Raw genomic sequence first — 25,968 nt, 5'->3', positions numbered from 1 at the left:
TTACCTTGTCTCTTGCAAGTTCTAATTGTCTCACTAAGACAATGTCTTTTAACGGAATCACTCCATGATTGTCCGTGACTCATTTCTTTCTTTGCATTTATTAATTGGAGGTTGGACCTTCTGGAATTTTCTACTTACTGATGGTGATACGGACTCTTTTTTCCTTTGTATTTTCTTTCTCAGTCTGATCTGCTTCCTGACTTCCTGGAAACCCTCCAAATTTCTTGATTTCTAATGGCACTCTTTCTAGATTTCTAGCCCTGTATGATAATATTCTTTCATCATTTCAGTGGGCTTTAGGAGGGAGGCGGAGATCCAGGTGATCTGTCTACACTATTCAGTCAGAAAGCTGGATGGTTTTTCTCACTGTTTAGCTGTGAATCATACTTAGAAAGTGGTTTAAATGTGAATATCTTATTTCTGGTTGTACAGTTGAGGTGATCCTCAATTCAGGTTGCTGTCTGGACATTTCATGACTGGATTTAATATTTTTAAGGCCAGGTGCGGTGGCTCACGTAATTCCAGCACTTTGGAAGGCTGAGGTGGGCAGATCACCTAAGGTCGGGAGTTTGAGACCAGTCTGACCAGCATGGAGAAAACCCCTCTCTACTAAAAATACAAAATTAGCTGGGTTTGGTGGCACATGCCTGTAATGCTAGCTACTCAGGAGGCTGAGGCGGGAGAATCATTGAACCTGGGAGGTAGAGGTTGCGGTGAGCTGAAATCGCGTCATTGCACTCCAGCCTGGGCAACAAGAGCGAAACTCTGTACCCCCACCGCCCCGCCAAAAAAAAAAAAAAAAAAACAACAAACAAAGAATTTTTAAAATTTCACATTTTTTTAGCTGGGTGTGGTGGTGCACACCTGGAGTCCCAGCTACTTGGGAGGAGGATTGCTTGAGCCCAGAAGTTCAAGTCCAGCCTGGGCAACATAGTGAGACTCCAGTCTCAATTAAAAAAAAATCTTGGCCAGGCATGTTGGCTTACGCCTGTAATCCCAACACTTTGGGAGGCCGAGGTGGGCGGATCATGAGGTCAGGAGATCGAGACCATCCTCGCCAACATGGTGAAACCTCATCTTTACTAAAAATACAAAAACTAGCTGGGTGTGGTGGCACGTGCCTGTAATCCCAGCCACTTGGGAGGCCGAGGCATGAGAATCGCTTGAATCCAGGAGGTGGAGGTTGCAGTGAACCAAGATCATGCCACAGCACTCCAGCCTGGTGACAGAGTGAGACTCCATCTCAAAAAATAAAAAATAAAAATAAAAAAAATAAAAACTAAGTATTTGTAGAACACTGAAAAAGGAAGTTTGTGGCCAGGTGTGGTGGTTCACGCCTGTAATCCCAGCTACTCAGGAGGCTGAGACAGGAGAATCACTTGAACCCAGGAGGTGGAGGTTGCAGTGATCAGAGATCGCCACTGCACTCCAGCCTGGGTGACAGAGCAAGGCTCTGTCTCAAAAAAACTGGAAAAAAAAGCAAAAGGAAGTTTGTGAGATACAGAAATTGCTGTGGAATTTACATCTATTTGAATGGCCAAAATTTATTATAAATAACTTATAATTTTATTTTATTACTGTAGCATTTTGTAGTTTGCCTGGTAATTTTCTTAATTAGATAATTTGATCTAATTACCTGAAGCTTTAGTAATAAAGAACTAAATTTTTTTGTCAGTTACCACATTTTGTTTTTAGCTTTAAGAGGTTAGTGGTGCACAATATTGAGGCTAAAGGTTAAGCAAGGGTGCCAGGTTCACAGAGATATTAATTAATCTGGATGAGGGAGGCAAAGGAAATTATGTTAATTAGGCATAGAAATTAAAAAGTCATTCAACTTATAGTTCAGGAGAGCCATTCTTTCATTGCTCATCTTTTGCCTTTTTCAAAATGTGGTTGACCACAGATGAGTCTAGGGAGGGGAATGACGTGGGGATCATGACTTCTGCAGGGGTAGTCTTTTCCACTTTTCCCCTGTCCATCTGTTTTTTCTTCTTCTTTTCTTTTTTTTTGAAAGAGACTCTCACTCTGTTGCCCAGGCTAGAGTGCAGTGGCATGATCATAGCTCACTGCAGCCTCCAACTCCTGGGCTCAAGTGATCCTCTTGCCTCAGCTCCTGAGTAGCTGAGACAAACGGCACATGCCACCACACCAGGCTAATTAAACAAATTTTTTTTTGTAGAGATAGAGTCTCATTATGTGGCCCAGGTTCTTCTTGAACTCCTGGCCTCAAATGATCCTCTCTCCTGAGTCTCTCAAAATGCTGGGATTACAGGCGTGAGCCACCCTGCCCCAGTGTTTCTTCTTTTTGCCAAAGCACTTAAGATCTTTTTGACATGAAGTTAGTCACAGTAGGGTTACTTTTTGTTTCATAGTTAATGACCAAAAATTTCAGGAGGAAAAATTACTAAGACCTCTTAAGTATCTTTTAAAAATATGTTGAATGCTTGAAAGCTTTTTTTCAGGCAAAGAGCTCCTTTCTATCTGAGCCATAAGAACATGCTAAAAACAGTTCATAAGGATGGAATCTTGAGTTCCCATGTGTGACATTCTCAGGCGCATACTTGCAGTGTGGCCATGTCAGCTGTGTGGCAGAGACCTAGATGTCACTAGTAGTGACAGGCTGACTGTAAGCTGGCTGGCTGCTTGCCTCCAGTGTGTTCATTCTGTGAATGAAATGTGTATTTCTTTTGTTATCTAAAATGTTCTTTTTCCCCATTTCTAGCTCTCGTGCTCATTCCCCCATGATCGCCGTAGGAAGTGATGACAGTAGCCCTAACGCAATGGCCAAGGTTCAGATTTTTGAATATAATGAAAACACCAGGTCAGTCCTGCTTTGGTTTTAATAATTGTTCAGAATTGCATTTAATTTTTAAAAATGTTATTTCTTTATTCATTTACAGAATTATGTATCATTCATCATATGTTTGCTGATTTACTATAATATACCAAGTTCTGTGCTAGGCTGTGATAGCACAGGCATGAGTGATAAAGAGGAGAAGGTAGACCAGCCTGGCCAATATGGTGAAACCCCGTCTCCACTAAAAATACAAAAAATTAGCCGGGTGTGGTGGCAGGTGCCTGTAATCCCAGCTACTCGGGAGGCTGAGGCAGGAGAATCGCTTGAACCCAGGAGGCGGAGGTTGCAGTGAGCTGAGATTGCGCTATTGCACTCCAGGCTGGGCAACGAGCGAAACCCTGCCTCAAAAAAAAAAAAAAAAAAAAAAAAGAGGAGAAGGTAATTGATCTCCCAGTATGTACCATCTTGCAGTGAAACAAAAAATAATAGTAATAAAGGGTGATGACTCTTATGAAGTGGAAGAATTAGGGTGCTAAAGAGCTTACACCTGGGGAACCTAATCTGGTTTAGGGGCTAGGAAGGTTCACCTAGAAGATGACCTATAGGGTGAGTAGAAGTTACCCAGACAAAGAGGGCAGAAGCACTCCTGGTGGAGAAAACTGCATGTGGTAAGGCCCGTGAGCAAGAGAGAGGGAGTATATTTATACTGTGGTTGGAACATGCTGGGCAAAAATGAGTGTGGAGAGAAATAGGCAAGACTTGTATCTATAAGAAGTAATGTCCAGTGTTTCAGTTTTACCTTACAGGTGATGTGAATAGGGAATAATGGGATCAGATGGATCTTCCATAGGTGTGACAAGTGTTTTGGAGGGAAACACGGTGGATTCAGGGCTAGGATGCTGTGAAGACAGTCCAGGTGGGAGAGTATGTGGCTTTGGGATAGTAGTAGCAGTGGCATGGAGATAAGTGGACAACTTGAGAATAATTGAGAAGTGGTATCAACAGGATCTGGTGATTGATTGGATTTGAGAATTGAGGGAGAAGGGGGAAAATTGAGGGAGAAGGGGGAAGGTGTTAAGATGATTTCCAAGGTTCTGGCTTAAGAGTTCAGTGTGTAATTTCAATGTGTGTAATTTCTTGAGATAAGGAACTCTGGGAACAAGGCAGATTTGGGTAGAGTGTGGCAGCATGTGAAGGTAAGTTAATTTTGGTCATGCCGAGATACAAGTGTCTGCAAAGCTTCTGAGAGCCAAAAGCAGTGTCTCAGAGGCACACTACTCAGTCTTACAGGAGAAGAGAGCACCTGTTAGGTGATCAGATGGGCTTCGCAGGTACTAGACAAAATTCTTGGGTCTAATAGTCAGATCTTAGGTAGGGCCAGCATTAGAGAAGGAACTAGTGTTACTCCCATGGGCTCTGTAATTCCAAATGTTACCATCTGGGTTACTGAGGAGGTCTTACACCTTCTACCTTCCTAGATTGTTGATGTCTGCAGAGAGGCTCAGTCTTCAACAGTGCTGTCCAGTAGAACGTGCTGCAGTGATGGGAAATGGTCTTAGAGATTTTCATGGTGTTTTAAGCTGTAAAAACTATGAGCCCTATTAATAGCACATTTTATAGAGGCTTCATGAAGTGTTGGGCTTGTTAAAGTAAATTTCAACCTGAGCTGAGCAGAATGAATATGTAGACATAAGCCCAAAACATAAAAGGTGTATCACTGGCCACGCGAGGTGACTCATGCCTGCAATCCCAGCACTTTGGGAGGCCGAGGTGGGTGAATCACTTGAGTCTAGGAATTCAGGACCAGCCTGGACAACATGGTGAAACCCTTTCGCTACAAAAAGTACAAAAATTAGCTGTGGGAATGGGGGCACATTCCTGTAGTTCCAGCTACTTGGGAGGCTGAGGTGGGAGGATCACCTGAGCCTGGGAGGTCGAGGCTGCGGTAAGTCAAAATTGCACCACTTCACTCCAGCAGTGTCAAAAAAAAAATTTTTTTTCTAAAACATAGGAAAAGAAAGTATTCATAAATAAGATTTGAGTAAAAAGATAAATAACTTGCAGTTAGTTCTGAAAGAAAATACAGGCAAATAGAAATTACCTAATTTTTTTTTTTTTTTTTTTTGAGACAGAGTCTCACTGTGTCACCCAGACTGGAGTGCAGTGGTGCAATCTCAGCTCACTGCAACCTCTACCTCCCGAGTTCAAGTGATTCTCCTGCCTTAGCCTCCTGAATAGCTGGGATTACAAGTGTGTGCCACCATGCCTGGCTAATTTTTGTATTTTTAGTAGAGAGGGGGTTTCACCATGTTGGCCAGGCTGGTCTTGAACTCCTGACCTCAGGTGATCCACCCACTTCGGCCTCCCAAAGTGCTGGGATTACAGGTGTGAGCCATGACGGCCGGCCTAGAAATTACCTAAGTATTTCTAAATTACCTAAATAATCCAATGTTAAAAATAATCTGAGATTGCATTTGAGTCTAGTCTCTTAGCTAGCAGAATAAATCTAGACTGGGGCTGGATTCCCTGTATTATGTCATGTGACAAGGAGCCTGAGGGTGGAGCAGTTCTAAGGTTAGGTAGTGACTCAGTTGCTCAATGGTGACATCAAGGACCTACCTAAATATTTTCCACTTTTTTCTTGCTGTCATGCTTAGTACATTGGTGACAGCTCCCTCTTATGATCACAAAAGAGCTGCACAATGTCAGGTTTTACATGCTGATACAAAGAAGGGTATTCTAGAAAAAAACACCTTTCCTAGAAGTATCTTAGCAGGCTTCTTATCAGGTGCTGGTGGCTGGAGTTTTGTCATCCAGCCATGCCTTAGCTGCAAGGGAGTAAGACAGCAAGTGTCTGGCATTTTCAGCATCAGAAACGAGGGGAAGTGGTATTGGGGAAAGAATGTCTGTAGGTGGGGGTGTGTGCTATTGACTCGGAAAGTAATCAAACCTATTAAGTTCAGCACTTTTTGGAGTTCTGTTGGTGGTTCTTTGAGGTAAGCATTGTTTGAAGGTTCTTATTTAGATTGAACGTGGAGGAGATGTGATAGTGGACTATGTAGTATCGTTATTAATACCTGTTTATCTTTTTCTTTTTTTTTTTTCTTTGAGATGGAGTCTCGCTCTGTTTCCAGGCTAGAGTGCAGTGGCGCAACCTTGGCTCGCTTCAACCTTCGCCTCCCGGCTTCAAGTGATTCTCCTGCCTCAGCCTCCCGGGTAGCTGGGACTACAGGCGCCCGCCACCATGCCCAGCTAACTTTTGTATTTTTAGTAGAGACGGGGTTTCACCACTTTGGCCAGGATGGTCTCGATCTCTTGATCTTGTGATCCGCCCACCTCAGCCTTCCAAAGTGCTGGGATTACAGGCGTGAGCCACCACGCCCGGCCTGTTTATCTTTTTCTAAGTAGCATCACCATTTAGTAGACAGGAGACATTTGCCAAATTAACCAGTGTTGGATATATTTATTTTTATTTGTGAGTGAAAATACTAAAACAGATCTAGGATTGATAGTGATAATAGAAGTGCCATGTGTTTATATAGGTTACAGGGCAATTTTATGTGTGTTTTGAAGTTTGAATCCTACCAACCACCTTGTAAGTAGAGGAGACAGCTTTTATTAACACTGTTTTACAAATGAGGAAACTGAGACCAACAGAGTGAATGACTAGTCTAAGGTCCCAGAGTCAGGACCAGAAACAAAGTCTTTTTTGTTCATTCCCTTCATTTACACTCTCATTGAGGATCTTATTTGGCTCCTTCTGATAGGAGAAGCTTTAGATAACCTTAATTATTTTTATTTTTATTTTTTTTTGAGATGAAGTTTCACTCTTGTTGCCCAGGTTGGAGTGCAATGGTGTGATCTCGGCTCACTGTAACCTCTGCCCCCTGGGTTCAAGCAGTTCTCTTGCCTCAGCCTCTCAAGTAGCTGGGATCACAGGCATGTGCCACCACACCCAGCTAATTTTGTACTTTTAGTAGAGACGGGGTTTCTTCATGTTGGTCAGGCTGGTCTCGAACTGCCGACCTCAGGTGATCTGCCTGCTTCGGCCTCCCAAAATGTTGGGATTACAGGCGTGAGCCACCATGCCCAGCCACCTTAATTAATTACAATATATAGCTTGCCTCAGGTAAGAAAAAAAATCTCACTTTTTCAACATTTCATAAGCAGCATGGACTGTATTAAGAGCTGAAGGAGCTCACAGCGCCTAGGATGTGGATGAGGATGGTCACCTGCTAGAGATGGCAGCACATACCTGCCTGGTAGGGCGAGAAGTTTCAGCTGATGATGTTTGAGCATGAATCTTGAAAGACAGAGGGTGTTCTGCAGGCAGAGAGGAGGCAGGAACAAAGACAAGGGTGTGGGGTCGAGGCGGTGGGTGGGGAGGCTAATGCAGGGGAGAGATGGGGGAGAGGCAGGCCAGCAGGCCAGGCAGATTTTGGAGAGTGGTGCTTGCCAAGTCTGGTCTCTATCCTGGCAGCATTTGGACTTTTGCAGGGTCCAGTAGAGTTACAAGGTTGTATTTACCTTTTAGGGAGATGACTTTGGCAGCTGTGTGGACTGGGAGCAGGAACTCAGGGATGAATGCAGTAGCCCTCTATGATGTGGAATGAGGACATGCACTGTGGCGTGGGATGAAGAGGGACCGGGGAGACTTACCTAGGAGGCACCAGCTGTAGGTCACATGAGTCTTGGTTTCTGACCTAGCTGATGGTAGTGCCACTTGTTGAGATGGGGACTGTGCAAAGAGGAGTGAATGTGATAAACACAATTTATTTCAGGCATACGTTTGAGGTGCGTTTGGAACATCCAGGTGGGGATGTGTAAAGGCAGATGGATAGAATAGCTGAGATTAGTTGTCTATTGCTGCATGACAGCATTATCACTCAGTGGCTGAAACAGTACAGATTCGGTATTTCAATGTCTGTGGGTCAAGAGTCAGGCCAGACTGGGAAAGACTCCACTTCGGAGCTCACCTGGTTGTTGGCAGCACTCGTGTTCCTGCCACAAGACCCTCCCTTGTGTCCTCACAGCATGGCAGCTGCTTCTGCAAGGCCTGAAAGCAGGAGAGTCTTCTCATGAGGCAGGCGTCACAGGCTTGTGCGTTGTGGTCATACAAGTGTTGTCCCACCACCTTGCCATGTTCCATCCCCTGGGTAGAAAAGCCACGGGCCCCACTCACACTCATGGGGAGGATCCTCCACAAGGGCGTGACCACCAGGAGGTGTGGGTCATGGGGGCACTTAGAATCTCTCTGCCACAGTACTGGTGTTCCTCCCACTTTACGGAGAACTTGCTGAAGGTCGTTACAGCCTGGATTCAAACACGTTCTGGCTGCAGCATGTGTGCTCTTAGCTCTGCCTGTCCTATTTCTGGCCTTTGGTAGAGGGCTAGAATCTATCCCCTGAATTGCAGGGGATAGATTTAGGAATTATTGGTTTATAGGTACTGAAACCATGGGTGTAGAAACCCTGCATATTCTGGCTGGGCACAGTGGCTCACGCCTGAATCCCAGCACTTTGGGAGGCCGAGGTGGGCGGATCACAAGGTCAGAAGATCGAGACCATCCTGGCTAACATGGTGAAACCCTGTCTCTACTAAAAAATACAAAAAAAAAATACATTGGCCGGGCGTGGTGGCGGGCCCCTGTGGTCCCAGCTACTCCCGAGGCTGAGGCAGGAGGATGGCGTGAACCCGGGAGGTGGAGCTTGCAGTGAGCCGAGATCACACCACTGCACTCCAGCCTGGGCGACAGAGCCAGACTCTGTCTCAAAAAAAAAAAAAAAAAAAAAAAAAAGCATATTCTGATTGTGTAGGCCCCAGGAGGGGCTGAGATTCTGATTTCTGGAAGCTCCCAGGCTGCTGCAGACCACACAGTAGAAGCAAGGATGTGGATGAGATTGCTTAGGGTGGTTGCATGGGGGAGAAAGATCAAGGAGAGGACCTTGAGGTGTGTACCATCTTGGTAGAGATTTTAGGAAGAATGTTGGGATGAAAAGAAGGTCAAGTACAGAATGCTGTAGAAAGGTGGGATGGGGGAGATCTCTCCACCCAGTCTTCTATGTGCAGGGTTAGGTGCTGCAGTTCTGTCCAGGATATTCAATCTTAGAAGAACCTAGTAGAAAACTCTGATCTACCACTGCCTTCATTATCCTCTTATTCTGTATTTATAGATAAAGAAATAGAATTGTAAGGATGAAATAGCCTTTGCATATTTCCTTTTATTATCACTTAACTCAATTCCTGCTGGGCGCAGTGGCTCACACCTGTAATCCTAGCACTTTGGGAGGCAGAGGTGGGTGGATCACCTGAGGTCAGGAGTTCAAGACCAGCCTGACCAACATGGTGAAACCCTGTCTACTAAAAATACAAAATTAGCCAGGCGTAGTGGTGCACGCTTGTAATCCCAGCTACTCAGGAGGCTGAGGCAGGAGAATCACTTGAACCCAGGAGGCGGAGGTTTCAGTGAGCCGAGATTGCGCCATTGCACTCCAGCACAAGAGTGAAACTGTCTCAGAAAAACCTCAATTCCTGTTACCAGCCTTACTTTTTTATTTACATTCAAATACTTAGGCAATGTGTTACTCTTTTCCTAAGAAAGATGTTAGTGGCTAATAAATCAAGCCCTTTTTTTTTTTTTTTTTTTTGCAATTGAGTCTTACTCTGTTGCCCAGGCTGGAGTGCAGTGGCGTAATCTCAGCTCACTGCAACCTCTGCCTCCTGGGCTCAAGCCATCCTCCCACCTCAGCCTCCTGAGTAGCTGGGACAATGGTTGTGCACCACCATGCCCAGCTATTTTTGTATTTTTTGTAAAGATGGGGTCTTGCTGTGTTGCGCAGGCTGGTCTTGAACTACTGGGTTCAAGAAATTCTCCCACCTCAGCCTCTCAAAATGCTGGGATTACGGGTGTGAGCCACTGTGACCAGCCAAGACCTTATTCTAATTAAATTTTTATTAAAGCGTTTCAAGCTAAATGTACGTTATCAAAGGAGGAAACGTGGGAGGTTGTATTAATTTCCTAGGGCTGCCATAACAAATTACCACAAATCAGGTGGCTTAACACAGAAATGTATTCACTCACAATTCTGGAGGTCAGAAGTCTGAAATCAAGGTGTTGGGGCTGTGCTTCCTCTAGAATCCTTCCTGGTCTAGTCCAGCTCCTGCTGGCTCCAGGAGTTCTTTGGCTTGTGGCAGCATAACTCCAGTCTCTGCCTCTGTGTTCACATGGCCGCCTCCTCTCTGTCTCTGCATTTCTCCTCTTCTTTTTAAAGGATACTTACTGCACATTGGATTTAGGACCCACCCTAAATCTTGGATGTCATTCTGAGGTCCTCAATTACATTTTCAAAGACGCTTTTTTTGAATAAGGTCACATTTACAGGGTCTGGGGGTCAGGACTTGGACATATTCTTTTGGGGGCCACTGTTGAGCCCACAACAGAGGTGAGCACTACATGATTGTGAGCAGTGTGAAAAAAAGGTGAGATGCAGTGATGTGTGGATTTTTGCACATTTTATTTCTAAAATGTTAATGTAAATTGTTTGTTTTTCCATTAGGAAATATGCAAAAGCTGAAACTCTTATGACAGTCACTGATCCTGTTCATGATATTGCATTCGCTCCAAATTTGGGAAGATCTTTCCATATTCTAGCAATAGCAACCAAAGATGTGAGAATTTTTACATTAAAGCCTGTGAGGTGAGTTTTAGAAGCATTTATGAATTTGAAAATACTCTTGCCTCCTGATTACCTTTGTTTGTGGAGGAGAGAGTAGAGGTAACTATGATTTGGTTTATATTTCTGCTCTGGAAGTTTTACTTAAAAATGTAAACTCTGAAATATTTTTTAAAAATGGTCTTTTACAGTTACGTTTAAATTAATGTCATTTTTGAAGAATGGATTATTTAATGAACATTTTATATATAAATATATGTCTTTTTGGAAAGGGGAATTGAGTCAAGAGCAAATTTGTATTCTCTTAACTGTGCTTTATTTAGGCTAATACTAACAATTCTCCAAATATAACTGATAATCTATAAATATTTAATGACAAGTGGCAGTCTATTTAGGGAAAACTAAATTAGTATTGAGACAAGTCTTGTGAATAACATATTTAACTTTAATTTTGAATTGTGAATTTCAGTTCTTTTCTTTCCGTTCTTTCATTCTTTCCTACTTGCTGCCCTGCCCTTTTTTTTTTTTTTTTTGAGGCAAGGTCTCACTCCGTCGCCCAGGCTGGAGGGCAGTGGCTTGATCTTGGCTCACTGCAACCTCCACCTCCCAGGTTCAAGCAATTCTCGTGCCTCAGACTCCTGAGTAGCTGGGACTACAGGCGCCCGCCACCATGCCTGGCTAATTTTTTATTTTGTATTTTTAGTAGGGATGGGGTTTCGCCATGTTGGCCAGGCTGGTCTTGAACTCCTGGCCTCAAGTGATCTGTCCACCTTGGCCTTCCAAAGTGCTGGGATTACAGGCGTGAGCAACTGCACCTGGCCTTGCCCTGCCTTTTTAAATTAATTATTGTCATCTATTTTATTCTTCGGCCTTGTATGGGAGAATAAAATCATCCTGTTTTGTTGTTTCTTTCTTCCATGAAACAGTCACTGAATATCATTTATGTGCTGGGATCACTCCAGGTCTTGGCGAGTTAAATGAAAATGACATTGGCCCAGCTCAAGGGCCAAGGGGTGGGGTTTGTGCAGATGTGCACATTATTATAAAGTGATGTGGTGGTGAGACCACTTGTATTAATTTAGAATTTTATGTGTGTGTGTATATATATGTGTGTATATATATATATTTTAAAACTTTGCTTGGAATGCCTCAGAAAATGTTTTTTATTAACAGGAAAGAACTGACTTCCTCTGGTGGGCCAACAAAGTTTGAAATCCATATAGTGGCTCAGTTTGATAATCATAATTCTCAGGTCTGGCGAGTGAGTTGGAATATAACAGGAACGGTGCTAGCATCTTCAGGAGATGATGGGTGTGTAAGATTGTGGAAAGGTAAGATTTCAGTGAAGGGGTAATTGTTGGTTTATATTTCTGCTCTGGAATTTTTACTTAAAATGTAAACTCTGAAATATTTTTTAAAAATGATGTTTTACAGTTACTTTTAATGTCATATTAATTTATGTTATTTTGAACATCAGTTTACCTAGTTCATAGCAGTTAATGACTGAATTGTTTTTTAAGTTATGTGGAACAGAGCAGCTTTCAAAACTAAAGTAATTACAACCGAATATGCAATATCTCCAATAAAAAGATACCAGTTGTCATATATGTACCTTATGTGACTGCTCTACAAACTCAGGCTAGGACTGTAGTCGCTCCTATTTTATCAAATAAATTGCTTTAGACAATCCGTCCTTAATAGGAGAAAATCCAGTATCTTCCCTGCTTCTTCTCTGCAGCTCCCAAAAGTTAAGAGCCTTGGGGGCCCTGATTGTAAGTTTCTTCTAAGTGCCAGGCTGAGTGAGAAGGTCTGGTCAGTTGACACTGACTGTGGTCTCTGTAGCTTGGTTCTGCACTTCTCCTTGGATGATTATCTTTTGGGCAGAGATGTCTGTGATTTGTGCACCACCATAGAATGGTGTCCCATACTTAGCATTCAGAATTATAGCTATCTTAGTTAATTTACCATTTAGCAGTTATTGTTTCCCAAAGTGCAGTTTGGGTAAGCTTGAGGGCCTCCCATGTTCAATTTTGGGCTTTGGTAAAACCAGCCCAGACCTTCCTTTCCTCAATGTAATTTGATTTTAGGGGCTTTGCTGTCCTTTTCTGCCTCTAGGCTTTAGTCAGGACCACCTTGCCATGCTCCCCAGCAGGCTGCCTAACTTGATTTTCTTGGGCTCATTGTCTTCAGAGACGAATTTTTCATTCAAACTAATAAGGCCATTTTGGATAAGCCACTGAAGCTCCAAAGGTTTTGTTACCTACATCCATTTCAGAAGACATTAGGTACCCTTATAACTTATACTTGCATAATTAAGAAGACAACTTCATTACCTTACATACATATGTAAGTGAAATTCATTATAATGAAGACTTTAATATTATAATGAAGATTTTAATATTAACTTCATAATGTGGTAGCTCAGAGAATTGTCTTTGCTAATATCTGTAAGATGGGTGGTGAAAGCTTTATATTTTTAAAATTAGTGTTACTTTGAAAACTTCTAAAAAATTGTTAAAACTAAGATAATATGTCTTTCATTTAAAAAGTGTCTTTAATGTTTATCCTGAAAGAAATGTAGCTCATAGCCTCTCTCTCATTTCTTTAATTGTAGTTTAAGGACATGGGTACAGATTTGTGCCCTTAGGCATTGGTATTAATCATGTTAATGTATTTGATTATTTTCCTTTCAGCTAATTATATGGACAATTGGAAGTGTACTGGTATTTTAAAAGGTAATGGGAGCCCAGTCAATGGGAGTTCTCAGCAGGGAACCTCAAATCCTTCCCTAGGTTCAAATATTCCAAGTCTTCAGAATTCATTAAATGGATCTTCTGCTGGCAGGTAGGCTGCTTCATGGGAAAACTGGAAATTATCTTTGTTTTAAATCATTCTGGTAGCCATACTTAATAAGGTGGATTATTTCATGGATTATAAGATGGAGTGGAAATGTTCACATGTGCTTATATTAGCATTTAAGAATTCATTTTGTTAGCTCTGTATTTGGCTTACTTGGTAATAATATTTACAGGTAGGTTATGAAGTCATTACATTATATTCGGAAACTTTAGTGGTTTATTGGTAGAAATGTTTACAGGTTTAAGATTCAACTTTGCTTCTGCAACAGTGAGAGGAAGGTTATCTGGTTTAATGGTGAGAGTTTTAGTCCAAATGAACATTCGTGTTTTTTAGTGCTTGTAGTGTGGTCTTTGCATTAGGTCAAACTGAAATTTTAAATAAAATACATTTCTTAAGCCTTTTTAGAAGAGAGTACATTAAGTTATTTGGCTTTTGTGTTTAAAACTTTAATAGAAATAAGAGGAAATAATAAAAACCGAGATTGATTTTTAGAATATTTAGCATATGTTACATTCTTGTATATCATAATAAGGAATATTTGATGTCATCTAAAGAGTCATCCTTTTGTTTCCATGTTCAAATTTTAAATATGTGAATTTGTAAGATAAAATTATTTTAATATGCCTTTGTGAATAATTTGGAATAGAATTCAGGAAACGTCAAAACACAGCTTAATGAATTGTCCTGTGGTTATATCCTCTTGTTATCCTATATAAAAGAAGAAAATTGTATTTAAAATTTCAACTATTTTTATATTGTTATGTTTTTATAAAGAAGTCCTGCATCAAAACAATTTCAGGTTACCGTGGAAGATACCAGATTATAAAGATTATTTCATGAAACAAATAATATTAGAGTTGATTTTTTAAAGTCTGGTTTTTGGTCACTGCCTGTACTGCATATTTTCTTTTGTAAATAGCTTCTGTTTTTTGATCTGTATTCTTATTGTGCCAATAACCATCTGTGTTAGATCTGTGATGCATTTTCCCTTTTCCATTTGTATTATGTCCTTTAACAGAAAGCACAGCTGAGTACAAGCTAACTGGAGTAACTTTGCTGTTTTGCTGCTTGTTGCATGCACACAGGAATGGAAAGCGAGCTCCTTTTCCCCTTCCCCAGCGCCGTTTGACCTCTCCCAAGATACACCAGCAGCCTGCTTACTACTAAACGCAATCCAAAAGGCCTTTAAAAATACAGTGTATTTTTTTTGTACTAGTCAGTTTATTGACACTATTTGAAACTTTTGAAATATAAACGGAGAGGCTTTCTGTTGAGACATTGTCACCAAAACAATTTTTTGAAATGTTCCTGAAACTAATTTGGGTTTAAAGATTAAAAGGGTTGTTACCATTCTTATCTGAGTAGTTGGGAGGAGGGGAAATACCACTTTATTTCATTTGGAAAATATATACATATTTCTTTTGCTTTCTTAAAACAGCTTAAAATGATGAACTTTTATAATTTTAATTTGAAGATTGAATAAATATTTTTTATAAAGATTGTTTTGAGTGCTGATTTGTTTACTTTTTGTAGATTTGCTTTATCCGTGATATTCAGTACAACTCTGTCATTTCTTTGTAATATTTAAAAAATATTAGTAAAGGAGTGAATTAATAAAGTAGTAATAGTAAAATGAAAGGAACTTAACTGTACAGTTTGTAGCCAGGTTAAGCATTTCGTATTGTTTCATTTACAATTTGGGACTAAGATGGAAACACTTTTTTATAAATTTTTAATTCATAGTCACTAAAGAGATAAATGTTTCTTATATACATTTGTATATTTTTATGGTGTTATTTATTCCATGGCTTAGTTTCCTTCAAATCGAAATTTGGACACACACTATTAAGAGAAGCCATTAAAATTTTACTAAAATTGTGCATGTAAATTAATGTCAGCATTCCATGTCTCAAGATTTTCTTAATTTAGTTGGCTGTTTAAATTAATTCATATCCTGTAAAGCTCTGACCTTGATAACAAAGCTATAAATATTTAAGTTTGCTAAGATGCGTAAGTATTACCGGTAAGTTACAAGATGGAAGAAGAATAACAGTAGGGCACAGTCATTCTGTGAATCCTTTTACTTATCAAAATTTGGTAGCTATTCTAAGGCTTTTGCAGAAAAATAAGTGTTCAATGTTTGTAGTTCTTCAAAAGCATGTTGCAGTAGCCAGCCATACTATGTGTATTCCCAGTATCATGTATGCACTAAAAAAAATGTGTGCTTGCTGCTGCTGTGAGTGAACCATTGCTTAAGATAAAAAACTTATTAGATTTGTAAATGTACAGAATAGCATCAGATGTTTCTGAGAGATTAGAAAATGTTTTGAATTTATAAAATTAATGTTTTTCTTTGTAACATTTATATTGTTTTTTTGACATTTTAAGTTTAACAGATTGTATTCCTTTCAAGTTTCTATACTTGCTTAAGCAATCTTGATTTGAGTAAGGGTCTTGATTTGTGCTATTATGTTCTGTTAGTTTTGGCATGAATATACTAAAGCTTTTTTTTTTTCTAGCATGTGTTTTCTCCTCTTTGGTTCTCTTTGTATTTACTACTTTTCTCTTTTTCTTGTGTTTTTTTTTTTTTTTCCCTGTTTTTGTTTTGTTTGGTGTTTTGTTCCTGTCTTCGTTGTTTCAGGTATTTCTTTCCCCCTCTGGATTCCCCACGGGCTGGATCGAGATGGTCCAGTTATGCCCAGCTCCTTCCTCCTCCTCCTCCTCCTCTGGTAGAGCACTCTTGCGATGCTGACACTGCCAACCTCCAGTATCCTCACCCTCGCAGACGATATCTCTCTCGGCCTCTTAATCCCTTACCTGAGAATGAAGGGGTTTAAAATACTGATCTAACATTGAAAGGCCTTATTCAAGTGCTTGTAAATGCTTTCATTTCTGGCTGCTTTTTGTTTTTCTTCATTTTCTTTCAGAAGATTTTTCTAACTTAGGGTCTGTCTTGCATGTATTACAACCAGAATACAGTGTTTAGAACCTAAATCTGTTTGTGCGTCTGCATCAAAGGAACATTTGCTTCACTGGGTGATAACCTTTGATGAAATGAGATATGTCCAAGTGACGTTAACTGTGAAGTTACACACAGTAGCTGACTTCAAAGTGCCTGTTCTGTAAATTGTATTTTAAACTGTTACCGTAGTCTTAAGTTGTTTATGCTTTATCAGACTGGCTAATGTGAAAGCATATTATCATGAAGTTTATTCTGCCTTTGAGACCTTAAAAAATGGATTTCATTTTACAGGCAAATGTTGCAACTGACTAGTATGTAAAATAAATCATTCCTGTGTATAAAGCAGCAAAACCTAATGTGGACTTTTTGGTCTTTTTTTTTTTTTTTTTTAAAGGAAATTGCCTTTCACTACTTGGAATTACTGTTTAAAGCTTTTGTAATTATTATCCAAGTAGGTTATTTAATAAAATGTATTTAAAAATATAAGAATCTCTTGCCTTATAAAAACAGAATGTATTTTATTTAAGATAATTGCTAAGGTTTACTCTCCTTTCACTATCTCACAAAAAATCCAAACAAAAATCAGATGTGAGCAAATATTACATTTATTTAAAAGGTAGAAAGTATGTAGACTACTAACATTTAGAATGGACAGATGTTGACTTTCAATCTAATTAGTCAACATTAGATTATTTTCTAAAATATTTTAAAATGAGAATGTACTTGATTGTAATTGTGGTAAAATGGTTAAAACTAGTAATATGCTTGTTGGTTCAGTTTTGTCAGGAATTGTCAAGGGTTTAACCTCTTATCAGGGCTAGAGAGAGGTGTTTTGAACAGTATTTCATGTGTCTTATCAGGTAATCACATAGATGACATAATTATTATAACTATTCTGATTTTCAAAGACGCCTTTCCTTGAATAGTGTCATATCTCTAGGACTTCTTAATATGCAAAGGATTAAGAGCTGATAGAAAGATTCTATTCATTTTATTTTATTTATTATTTTTTAAGACAGGGTCTCACCCTGTTGCCCAGGCTAGAGTGTAGTGGCATGATCTTGGCTCACTGCAGCCTTGAACTTCCGGGCTCAAGCGATCCCCCCACCTCAGTCTCTTGAGTAGCTGGGACTGCTGGTGCACGCCACCATGCCCTGGCTATTTAAAAAAAATTTTTTTTTAGTGAGGGGTCTCACTTTTTGCCCAGGCTAGTCTCAAACTCCTAGGCTCAGTACATCATCCCACCTCGGCCTCCCAAAGTGCTGGGATTACAGGCGTGAGTCACCTCACCCAGCCTATTCATTTTAAGGAACATTTGAGTTTTATTGTCTAATAAAGTGTTTTGTCTCTAAAGTTAGCATTTCAATGTAAATACCTTTTTCAAATCTCAAAGGTCTTCCTCTGGTTAAATGACTTGCTAGGCTTGTAGCCTTATGGAGGATCAAACAAGAAGTCTTAATGCTGAATCTAACTCAGAATTAAGAAGCCATGTCTTTGAGCTTTCAGACATGAGGTACCTGGGGTAAGAATGGAATAATGAAATTGAGACCGTTCTCCAATTTAATTTAGTGAATCCTGAGCATCTACCATGTGCAAGATACTGTGCCAAACACTGGGGTATGTAGAAAAATAGAAAGGTAGTCTGCACACAAACTTACACTTGTGGGAGAAGGCATTTTTAGAATTTACAAAAGGTAATGGGTTCAGCTTTGTAATAATGGTAGAAATTGTATAGTAGGCATAAAAGAGACAAGTTATTTGAGCTGGCAGAATTTGGAAGGGATGTCTGATTTCAATAGGTAAAAGAGGGCCGGGGTGTGTTTACAGAATAGGATATAAGTAACAGTCTGATGAAAGAGTAGGGTTCATTTAGGGAACTAGTGGGACATTAACCTGAAATCATACCTTGTGGTTACATTGTAGAAGGTTTTGAGTATTGGTGGCTGAGGCATACCACTTTAAGCAGTTGGTAAAAGGGGAGCTGAGAGATGTCAACTTAAAACTGGATAGGCCTCACTTCTAATTCCCTGGGAGGCACCCTGGTCATGGGACCTCTGCAGGCTCTACTCAGTGTGTAAAGAGATTTGGAAATCACAGTGGGAGTTCTGTTCCTCCTTTCCAGTTGGCAAGTGAGGTGAGATACTGAGGTATAAGATAATAGCTAATGTTTGTTGAGTATTTCCATGGGCCATTATTTTTCTAGATACCTTATAGGAGTAATAGCTTTAAATCCTCACAGTAAGCCTCTGAGGCAAGCGCTTTAATTATCCCCATTTTACAGACAAGGAAACCGGCTGGTTAAAGCTACTTGCCCAAGGCTACACAGTTTGGAAGAGGGAGGTGGAGCCAGGATTCAGATCCAGGCAGCCTGGCGTCAGAGTCCAGGCTCTCCTGCTGCCGAGACTCTGAATCAGAGATCTCTGTTAATAGAGTCCTATCAGGTTACTGAGTGTTGTGGGGAGTGCTGTGGTGACTTGAGGATATTTATGGAGGAAGGACATTTATTAACAAGGATCTGGTGTGAGTGACAGTCCGGAACCTGTAGACACATTTAAGCAGTTCACCTCCAATGTGTGACCGCTTTGTAGAAAAAGAGGTTAAGAGAGGTCAGCTCTAGGGCTAAGCATCTGGCTTACTTTTTTGGGATTCAGAAAATCTTGAGATTTTCTGCATTTATCTTTGCTCATTGAGTGTGGACAAAGGTAGAATAAAGGTAATTACTCTGCAAATACCAAGGCTGCAGGGTTCCAAGAAGAGGTGTCGAACTGTGGAGATATCACTGAGTTTGACAATTAGGAGTCTATTCCTCATAAATGTTAAAGTTTTCAGGACCCAGCTAGACACCATGAAATGCGTCAAAATAAGGTGTAAAAAGTGGAAGCCTGGCTTCCTTTATGGAAAAAAAAGTGGAGACCATTAAGGGAAGGAGACAAGAATGGTCATTAGGTGATGAAACAGAATCAAGGAAGGGGTGTGTGTGGGTGTGTGGTCTGAGTGGTGTTTGTGTGTGGAGGGTGTGTGGGTGATGTGTATGTGGGTGTGTGTTGTGTATGGACGTGTGTATACGTGTGTGGTGCATATGTGGGTGTGTGGGACGGTGTGTGGTGTAAGTGGTGTGTGTGGTATGTGTGTAGTGTATGGGTGTGTGGTGTGTGTGTTTGGATAGAGAGGTGCTGCATTTTTGTAAGCAGAGAGAAGGAAACCAGTGGAGAGGATATCCAAGAATGACAGGTGAGCCATGTTTGCAGGAGGTAGAAAGTGGTCAAGTAAACAGACGTCTTTCCCCACCAAGTAACCTCAGGTCTAGGGACTTCTAAACTTTGCGTTTTCCCTATTCTTTCCTCCAAGGTGCGCCGGGCATCTTTCAGTAACTTGAATGAAGTTAAGGAGTTAGCTTCGGAAAAGAGGGACTCTTTTCCCTCTGTGACTATATGGAATAAATTTTGAGATAAGGGACCTTACTGAAAAAGACTGCGATACATTTTGAGTGAAAGGCATGGTCTCAGTGAAGTAGTTCAGGGCCTGTGCCGAGCAGATGGCGGTGATGGGTTTTGTGGCCTAAGAAGGATGGAGAAAAGTAGGAAGCAATCGAGACAAAGCCTACTCTGTCAAAGAGGCGACTAGATGTGGTGAAATGTCATGAAACTTGGATCCTGAGGAATTAGCTGATTGAAGGTGAAACCTGACGCCTTTCAGCGCCTACCAACAGGAAAGGTCTGCATCTGCCTACGGAAGGACGAAACCTATCGGGGGGGATTTGTTGGCGGGGAATACTTCTTTGCGCATAGTGACTGGCGGTGCCCTGGAGACCCAAACTGAATAAAGTAAGCATTATTTTCAAATTCGCCAAGACCTTGAAGGCGGCGCCAACGGGAGCCGTCCCCCGGGTCCCAGCCCCCGCAGAGCTCCATCTCCTCTTCCGGACTCGCAGGGCGCGCGGCTTCCTCGCTTCAAATCCAGGGACGCGCTATCCTCACCAATCACCGGGCTTCTTCCCGCCCCATCTCTTCGTGCTGTCCAATCAAAAGCCAGCTCAGTCTCCTCCCCTTGCCTGGTGCCGCGAACAGACGTAAACCAGAGGCGGGCGCTGTACGGCCGTTCGGGGCTCCAGCCGGTGCGGGGGCCACGCGCACGCGCACTTGCAGCGCCCTGGGATACCCCTTCACTCCGTGGACCTCTCCGCTGCACGCTGCCCTCCGCAGTCGGGGACGCGGGCTCGGTGAGGGGGGACGCTGGTGCCTCGGCCTGCACCTGGGCGGGAGGCAGACGCATGCACCTTTGGCCTACGTTTCGGCTGCCGGACCGGCGGGACAGTGACGGTTGGGCCGGGCGGGGGCGCAGGCTGTGGGGCGGCCTCAGGGCGCGAGCGGGGTGACTGCCGCGCTGCCCGCGCCTCTGCGCCTGGCCCAGCCTCTGAGCTGAGCTCCGCCTGGTTGGGATTAATTGCACGCCTCTGTGTCATTGGGCTTTGGCCGGGCGTGATGAGACAGACTGTTAGGGGATCACGTCCTTCTTTCCTCCCCTCTTCTCTGGGGACTTCCACCTCTTGAGGGACAGGCCCTCTCCGTGCTTCCCTCTGGAGTTTCTTGCAATGTGCTTGTGAAGTGACCGGTGATGTTTCCTTTATGTGCATTGTGATGGGCGGTTCTGTTTCTCCTTTTCGTTTAAAATTCTGACCCAGGAAGTAACCTTGTTAACTTAATGCTTAATGCCCTTGTCTTCCGTTTACTCACTTGATTTGGTTTCTGCTAGGTTGCGTTCATTTATTCCTAATAGTTTACCTACGTTCTTTGCCTATGATTTCATTATCAACAGAACGTGAAATGAGACGAATGTTAATACACTCTACTTTTACTTTGCTGTTACTTTCAGAGTTTGTTTAGTAAAACATGAGGACTTCTTCAAGGCAGTCGTTTGGAGAACAGCTGTTTATATGACCATATTTCCATTTGCTGTTACTATTTTGAGGTCATTCGACTGGCATTTTTACTGCTCCAAAATCAACTTTTTCTCCAAATTTCAGTTTTCTGGGCAAAAACGGTCAGCCTTGAACAATAATATACCAAATGCTACCTAGTTTTAAAGTATATCTTAAAGTGCCAAGAGTAAATGATGAGTTTTGGGGAAGTTTGACTCGGCTTTGGGTTCCACGGCGTGTGCTTTTAAATGTGTTTAATTGTATACATAGACCTACGATTAATGACTATAGTCAGTAATCTTTTATGTACCTAGGAATGTAATTAGTGAGTCCAGATGTGAAATTTGAGGTCACTACTTTGAGGAAATAGCAAAAGAAATTGCAAATATAGCTACTCAGTTCAAATATGGTAGAAGAAAAGATAACATATTGTCTTTACTTGAGATGATGGAGGAGGGGTGGGTAATGCGATAATGTGAGAAATTAAAGGAAATTTCCTTTAGGAATGTGTTATTTCCATGAATGGTTTACAAGTGTAATCTTTTCTGGAGAAGAGACTAAGTATTAGGTTACATCTTGAGGAATCTTCCTGTGGGTTTGTTACCTTTGCACCCTTAGCAAAGCTCTGTTGAAGCACTTAACACTATCATAGTTGACAGGGATTGTCAGCTCCCTGAGGGGAGCTGCCTTATTTATTTTTGCATTCTTGGTGCCAAGTAGAGGGTTCTTCATGGTTTGTGTTTGATAATGAATGTTGCATGAATGATCTTTGCGTAATTTCTGAGTTTTCTTTGGATTAGGCCCTTCTAAATAGGGACAATTGTTGAAGAATTTTCTATAAATTTTAATAGTTTACATGTCTGTATATGAATGAATAACTTAGTAATTACAAGGCTAGACTTGGAGAGGATAGTTGGGAGACTTGTGTGATAGTTTAGAATAAAAAGTGATGGGCAACAGGCATTAGGAATATAGAAGTGGGTCTCAGCTCCAGAGGTGTATTTGACGTTAGAAGCATTAGAATTTGGTGAGAGAGCAGGAGGGATCAGGATGGTCCTAGGTGTCCGGCTTGTATTGACAGTTAATAGGGATGGATTTGGGTGAAGACTAAAGATAACGGCAGGAATGAATGGAGGAAAGGTAACAAGTTTGGTTTTGTATTTTGTATTGCATTCGGGGGTAAGGTAGATGTCAGAGAGCCATTTGGAAGTATGGTCGTTCCCTCAAGTTATCCGTGGGATTGGTTCCAGGACCTGCCCCTGCCCCTGCCCCAGGATGCCAGAATCCTCTGGATGCTCAAGTTCCTTACATAGATTGGTGTAGTATTTACATATAACCGTAGTATTTACATACAGATGCATATGCTCCTGTATATTTATTTAAGACAAGGTTTCTCTTTGTTGCCCAGGCTGGATTGCAGTGGCTATTCACATGCGTGGTCATAGCTCACTGCAGCCTCAAACTTTTGGGCTCAAGCTGTCCTTCCACCATGACCTCCTGAGTAGCTGGGATTCCAAGGCATGCACCACCGGGAGGTGGAATTAGTGCAGAGGAAAGAATACCCTGGGGCCAGACTTGCCTAGATGGGAGTCCTCTGGCCTCATTTGTGCTGTGTGGACTGGAAACGTCTCTTAATTCTCTCAGCCTCAGTTTCCTCAATAATAGGGATGACGGCTACCTTACAAATTGGACATGGGGATTAGAAAAATGTATGTGAAATAATTAGCACATTACTTAATAATAGACACTGAGTATCAGCAAACTAGGGGTTATAGATTCTTTCTTACAACTCGTTTTTTCAATTTGTATTTCCAGTTCTCTGTCAGGTATTGGGAATATGTGGATGAACAAGATAGACATTTCCCCAAGAAGCTGCTCTTCTAAATTTATAGGGGTTAAAGTTAAAGTTGAGTTTACCCACTGGCTGAGAATGTTGTCATTCATTCGTTTCACAGTTACTTACTGAGTACCCGCTGTGTACTAGGCATTGTTCTAAGTGTTAAGGAAATAGTGATGGACAGATAGGCAAGGCCCCTGCTCTTAGGGAGAAATTATTTCATTGGAAGAAGACAGATAAATACAAGAATAAATAGTGATAAATGCTGAATAAATTTAAATGGATGTGATTGACTGTGGCGCTTTTTGACTTAATAAGAGATAAACTTCTCTTAGAAGGTAACATATAAATTGAGGTGAATGTCGGGAAGGAAGGAGCTAGCTAGGCAAAGATCTGGGAGAGGAATATTCTAGACCCTGTGGTAGGGGTGGGCTTTGGGGGTGTTACAAGAATAGAAAATCTAGTATGTGGTGAATGAGCCTGAGAGGGTGGGAGAGAGTGACAGGCCTCATAGAGTTTTCAGAAGAGGCACGGCACTTGATTCATAGTTAATGGTCTTTTTGCTTGCTTCTTGGATAATTAATTGTAGGGCGGCAAGAATAAAAACATGGAGAAGGGTGAGGAGGCTTTTCAGTAGGGTAAGGTGGTAGTAATGGAGAGAGGAAGATATAGACTATTTCAGGGTATGTTTGGAACATAGACATGTTTTGTCCTCAGGAATGGACTACACCAGTAGATGTGTTTTGTTTGACAACAGTGTTTGTATTGAATTTAACTAGCTTTAGGTAGAGCCTATAATTTCCAGCTGACTTCAGTCCTTATAATTCTGTTTTCTAACAATATTTGTTCCTGAAGACATTTGAGTTGAGATCCCTAGTGTGTAAGAAGTAAATTGCATGATGCAAAGTCTGAGGTCAGAATTCTGGGTAACCCTAACATATGAGGAGCAAATAAAGGAAGAGGATGTCAGATGAGTTGTGAAAGTATGAATTGTGGAGTATTCTTCTAAGATGCCTGGCCGTGAAGGGAAGGTGAGAAGGTGGTGGCAGGACATGCAAATGAAAGATCAGGGCAGGTTGTTTCCTGCCTCCTCCATCCTAACATGGGAGAATTTTGAACATGTTTGTGGAAATCAAGAAGAGAGAATAGTTGGAAATATCAAAGAGAAGAAAATGCTGGGGCATGATCTGAGAGCAGAGTGCTTATATGATGGTGATGAATTTGCTGTGTATTGACATAATTTGAAAATTTTTATTCATTCATTCACTCAGGTTTATTGAGCGTCTCGTGCCAGCACTTTTCTAGCTGGGAATGCAGTGGCAAACCAAATGGTCAAAGTTCCTGCCCTCATAGAGCTTACATTCTAATGTGGGGAGAAAAAGAGGTAACAAGTGAGTTACATAACATGCAGGTGGTGGTCAGTACTATAGAACAGAGAAAGCAGGGAAAGGAGGTTGGGAAGTGCCTTGTTCAAATCTGTAGGTTGATGAGGCAAGGCCTGACAGCTAAGTGAACATTTGCACAAAGACCTGAAAGAAGTGAAGGTACAAGATGTGTGAATAGCTGGAGCATCAGGGGCTGGGCAGAGGTCAGAGCTAGGGTGGAGGTCCTGGAGCGGAGCTGGCTTAGCATGTTTCAGGAACAGCAGGAAGGTTAGGATGGCTGGAATGGAGTGAGCAAGGGAGAAGAGTAGAGGAGATGAGGTCACAGATTATCTGGGCCCTGGTTGGCCATCTTAAAGACTGCCTTTTACTCTGAGTAAGATGGGGAACCAGTGGAGGGAGGGTTTGAGCTAAGGAGTGAGGACGTTTCAGTAATGTTATAGAGTGACTTTCGTGTGTGGAGAGTGGACTAGGGGAGGCAGAGAGGAGGCCTGGAGACCAAAGGCTATTGCAGTGAGTGTCCAGGCAGGAAGTGGTGGTGGCCTGACCAAGGTCATAGCAGGGTTGGGGGGTAGGTTGGGGGGATGCAGCAAGGTCCTGGGCAGGTTGTTAATGTATAACTCTGAGATTTGCATAGGGATTGCACATGATGGGGTGTGAGAGGGATCTCAGAGATGACTACGGTTTTTGGCCTAAGCAGCTAGGTGTTGGAGTTGTCATTTTCGCTGGTGGAGAAGGCTGAAGGGCAGGCATTTCTTGAGGGGATGGGAATGAATTGGAATCAAGATTCAAATGTAGGTGCTTGTTAGACATCTAAGTGGAAGTGTTGTGTAGGCGGTTGAATATCTGAGGTTCGGGGAAAGGCCCAAGATGAAGGTGTACATTTTACATGGTATTTTAAACTTTGAAATTGAAGGCAATCACCCAGAGACGGTGAGTTGATGGAAGAAGATGAAGATCAAGCCCTGGAGGCTTCCACTCTGTGGAGGTCCAGGAGATAAGGAGGAACTGGCCAAGGAGAAGGAAAAGCAGCAGCTGGTGGAGTTGGAGGAGAACCAGACAGCTGTGTCTGAGAAACGAAGCCAAGAAAGTATTTCCCCAAGGAAGGAGTAATCACCTGAATGTTAGGCTACAGAAACAGGACTGGAGGTAGATTATAGTATGCTATGGCTTGGCAACAGGGAGATCAGGGCTGATGCTGACAAGCATTTTTTTGGTGGCGTGGTGGGATGAAAGCCAGAGTGGGGTGTGTTCAGGAGAGGATGGGAGTGGAACTGGATGCCAGTCATGATTCCTCTGGAAGCCTGTGATAAAGGGAGCATGGATAGGTGTGGTGGCAGTTCAGGGGGGTAATGGGGGTGTGAGGTAGAGGAAGGCTTTTTTAAAAGGTGGGAGAAATAACAGCATGCCCAGCGTGGGAGGGCTTGCACAGACAGAAGACTTGATCATGTTAAGAAAGGGGGCCGATTGGTAGAGTGGTTGTCAGTGCAGTGAGGGGTTGGGATCGAGTGCAAAGTGAAGAGTTGGGCTTCAGACAGGG

General features: G+C 41.9%; 2 protein-coding genes across 13 annotated transcripts in view; both read left to right on the top strand.

The window, feature by feature from the left end:
- The window catches only part of SEH1L (SEH1 like nucleoporin), a 38,757-nt gene extending 22,110 nt beyond the window's left edge, over positions 1-16,647 (top strand). For both annotated transcript variants that reach the window (XM_054460256.2, XM_063653349.1), the window contains 5 exons: positions 2,723-2,821; positions 10,354-10,494; positions 11,644-11,801; positions 13,164-13,314; positions 14,348-16,647. In XM_054460256.2, coding sequence (XP_054316231.1) covers positions 2,723-2,821; positions 10,354-10,494; positions 11,644-11,801; positions 13,164-13,314; positions 14,348-14,360 — 562 coding nt within the window. In that variant the 3' untranslated portion in view covers positions 14,361-16,647. The remainder of the gene's footprint in view (positions 1-2,722; positions 2,822-10,353; positions 10,495-11,643; positions 11,802-13,163; positions 13,315-14,347) is intronic.
- A 3,727-nt stretch (positions 16,648-20,374) lies between these two features.
- The window catches only part of CEP192 (centrosomal protein 192), a 130,149-nt gene continuing 124,555 nt past the window's right edge, over positions 20,375-25,968 (top strand). For 7 of the 11 annotated variants that reach the window (XR_008495390.2, XM_054460248.2, XM_063653347.1 and 4 more), the window contains exon 1: positions 20,381-20,510. The gene's annotated coding sequence lies outside the window, so the exon portion shown is untranslated. Of the gene's footprint in view, positions 24,431-25,344; positions 25,578-25,968 lie in introns of all 11 variants that reach the window. The other 4 variants (XM_063653346.1, XM_054460249.2, XM_054460250.2 and 1 more) reach the window with 3 other exon arrangements.

The sequence above is a fragment of the Pongo pygmaeus genome, chromosome 17, assembly GCF_028885625.2.
Source record: "Pongo pygmaeus isolate AG05252 chromosome 17, NHGRI_mPonPyg2-v2.0_pri, whole genome shotgun sequence".
Lineage (NCBI taxonomy): Eukaryota > Metazoa > Chordata > Mammalia > Primates > Hominidae > Pongo > Pongo pygmaeus.
Note: the sequence above shows the minus strand (reverse complement) of the source record. Positions and strands in the feature narration are given on the sequence as shown.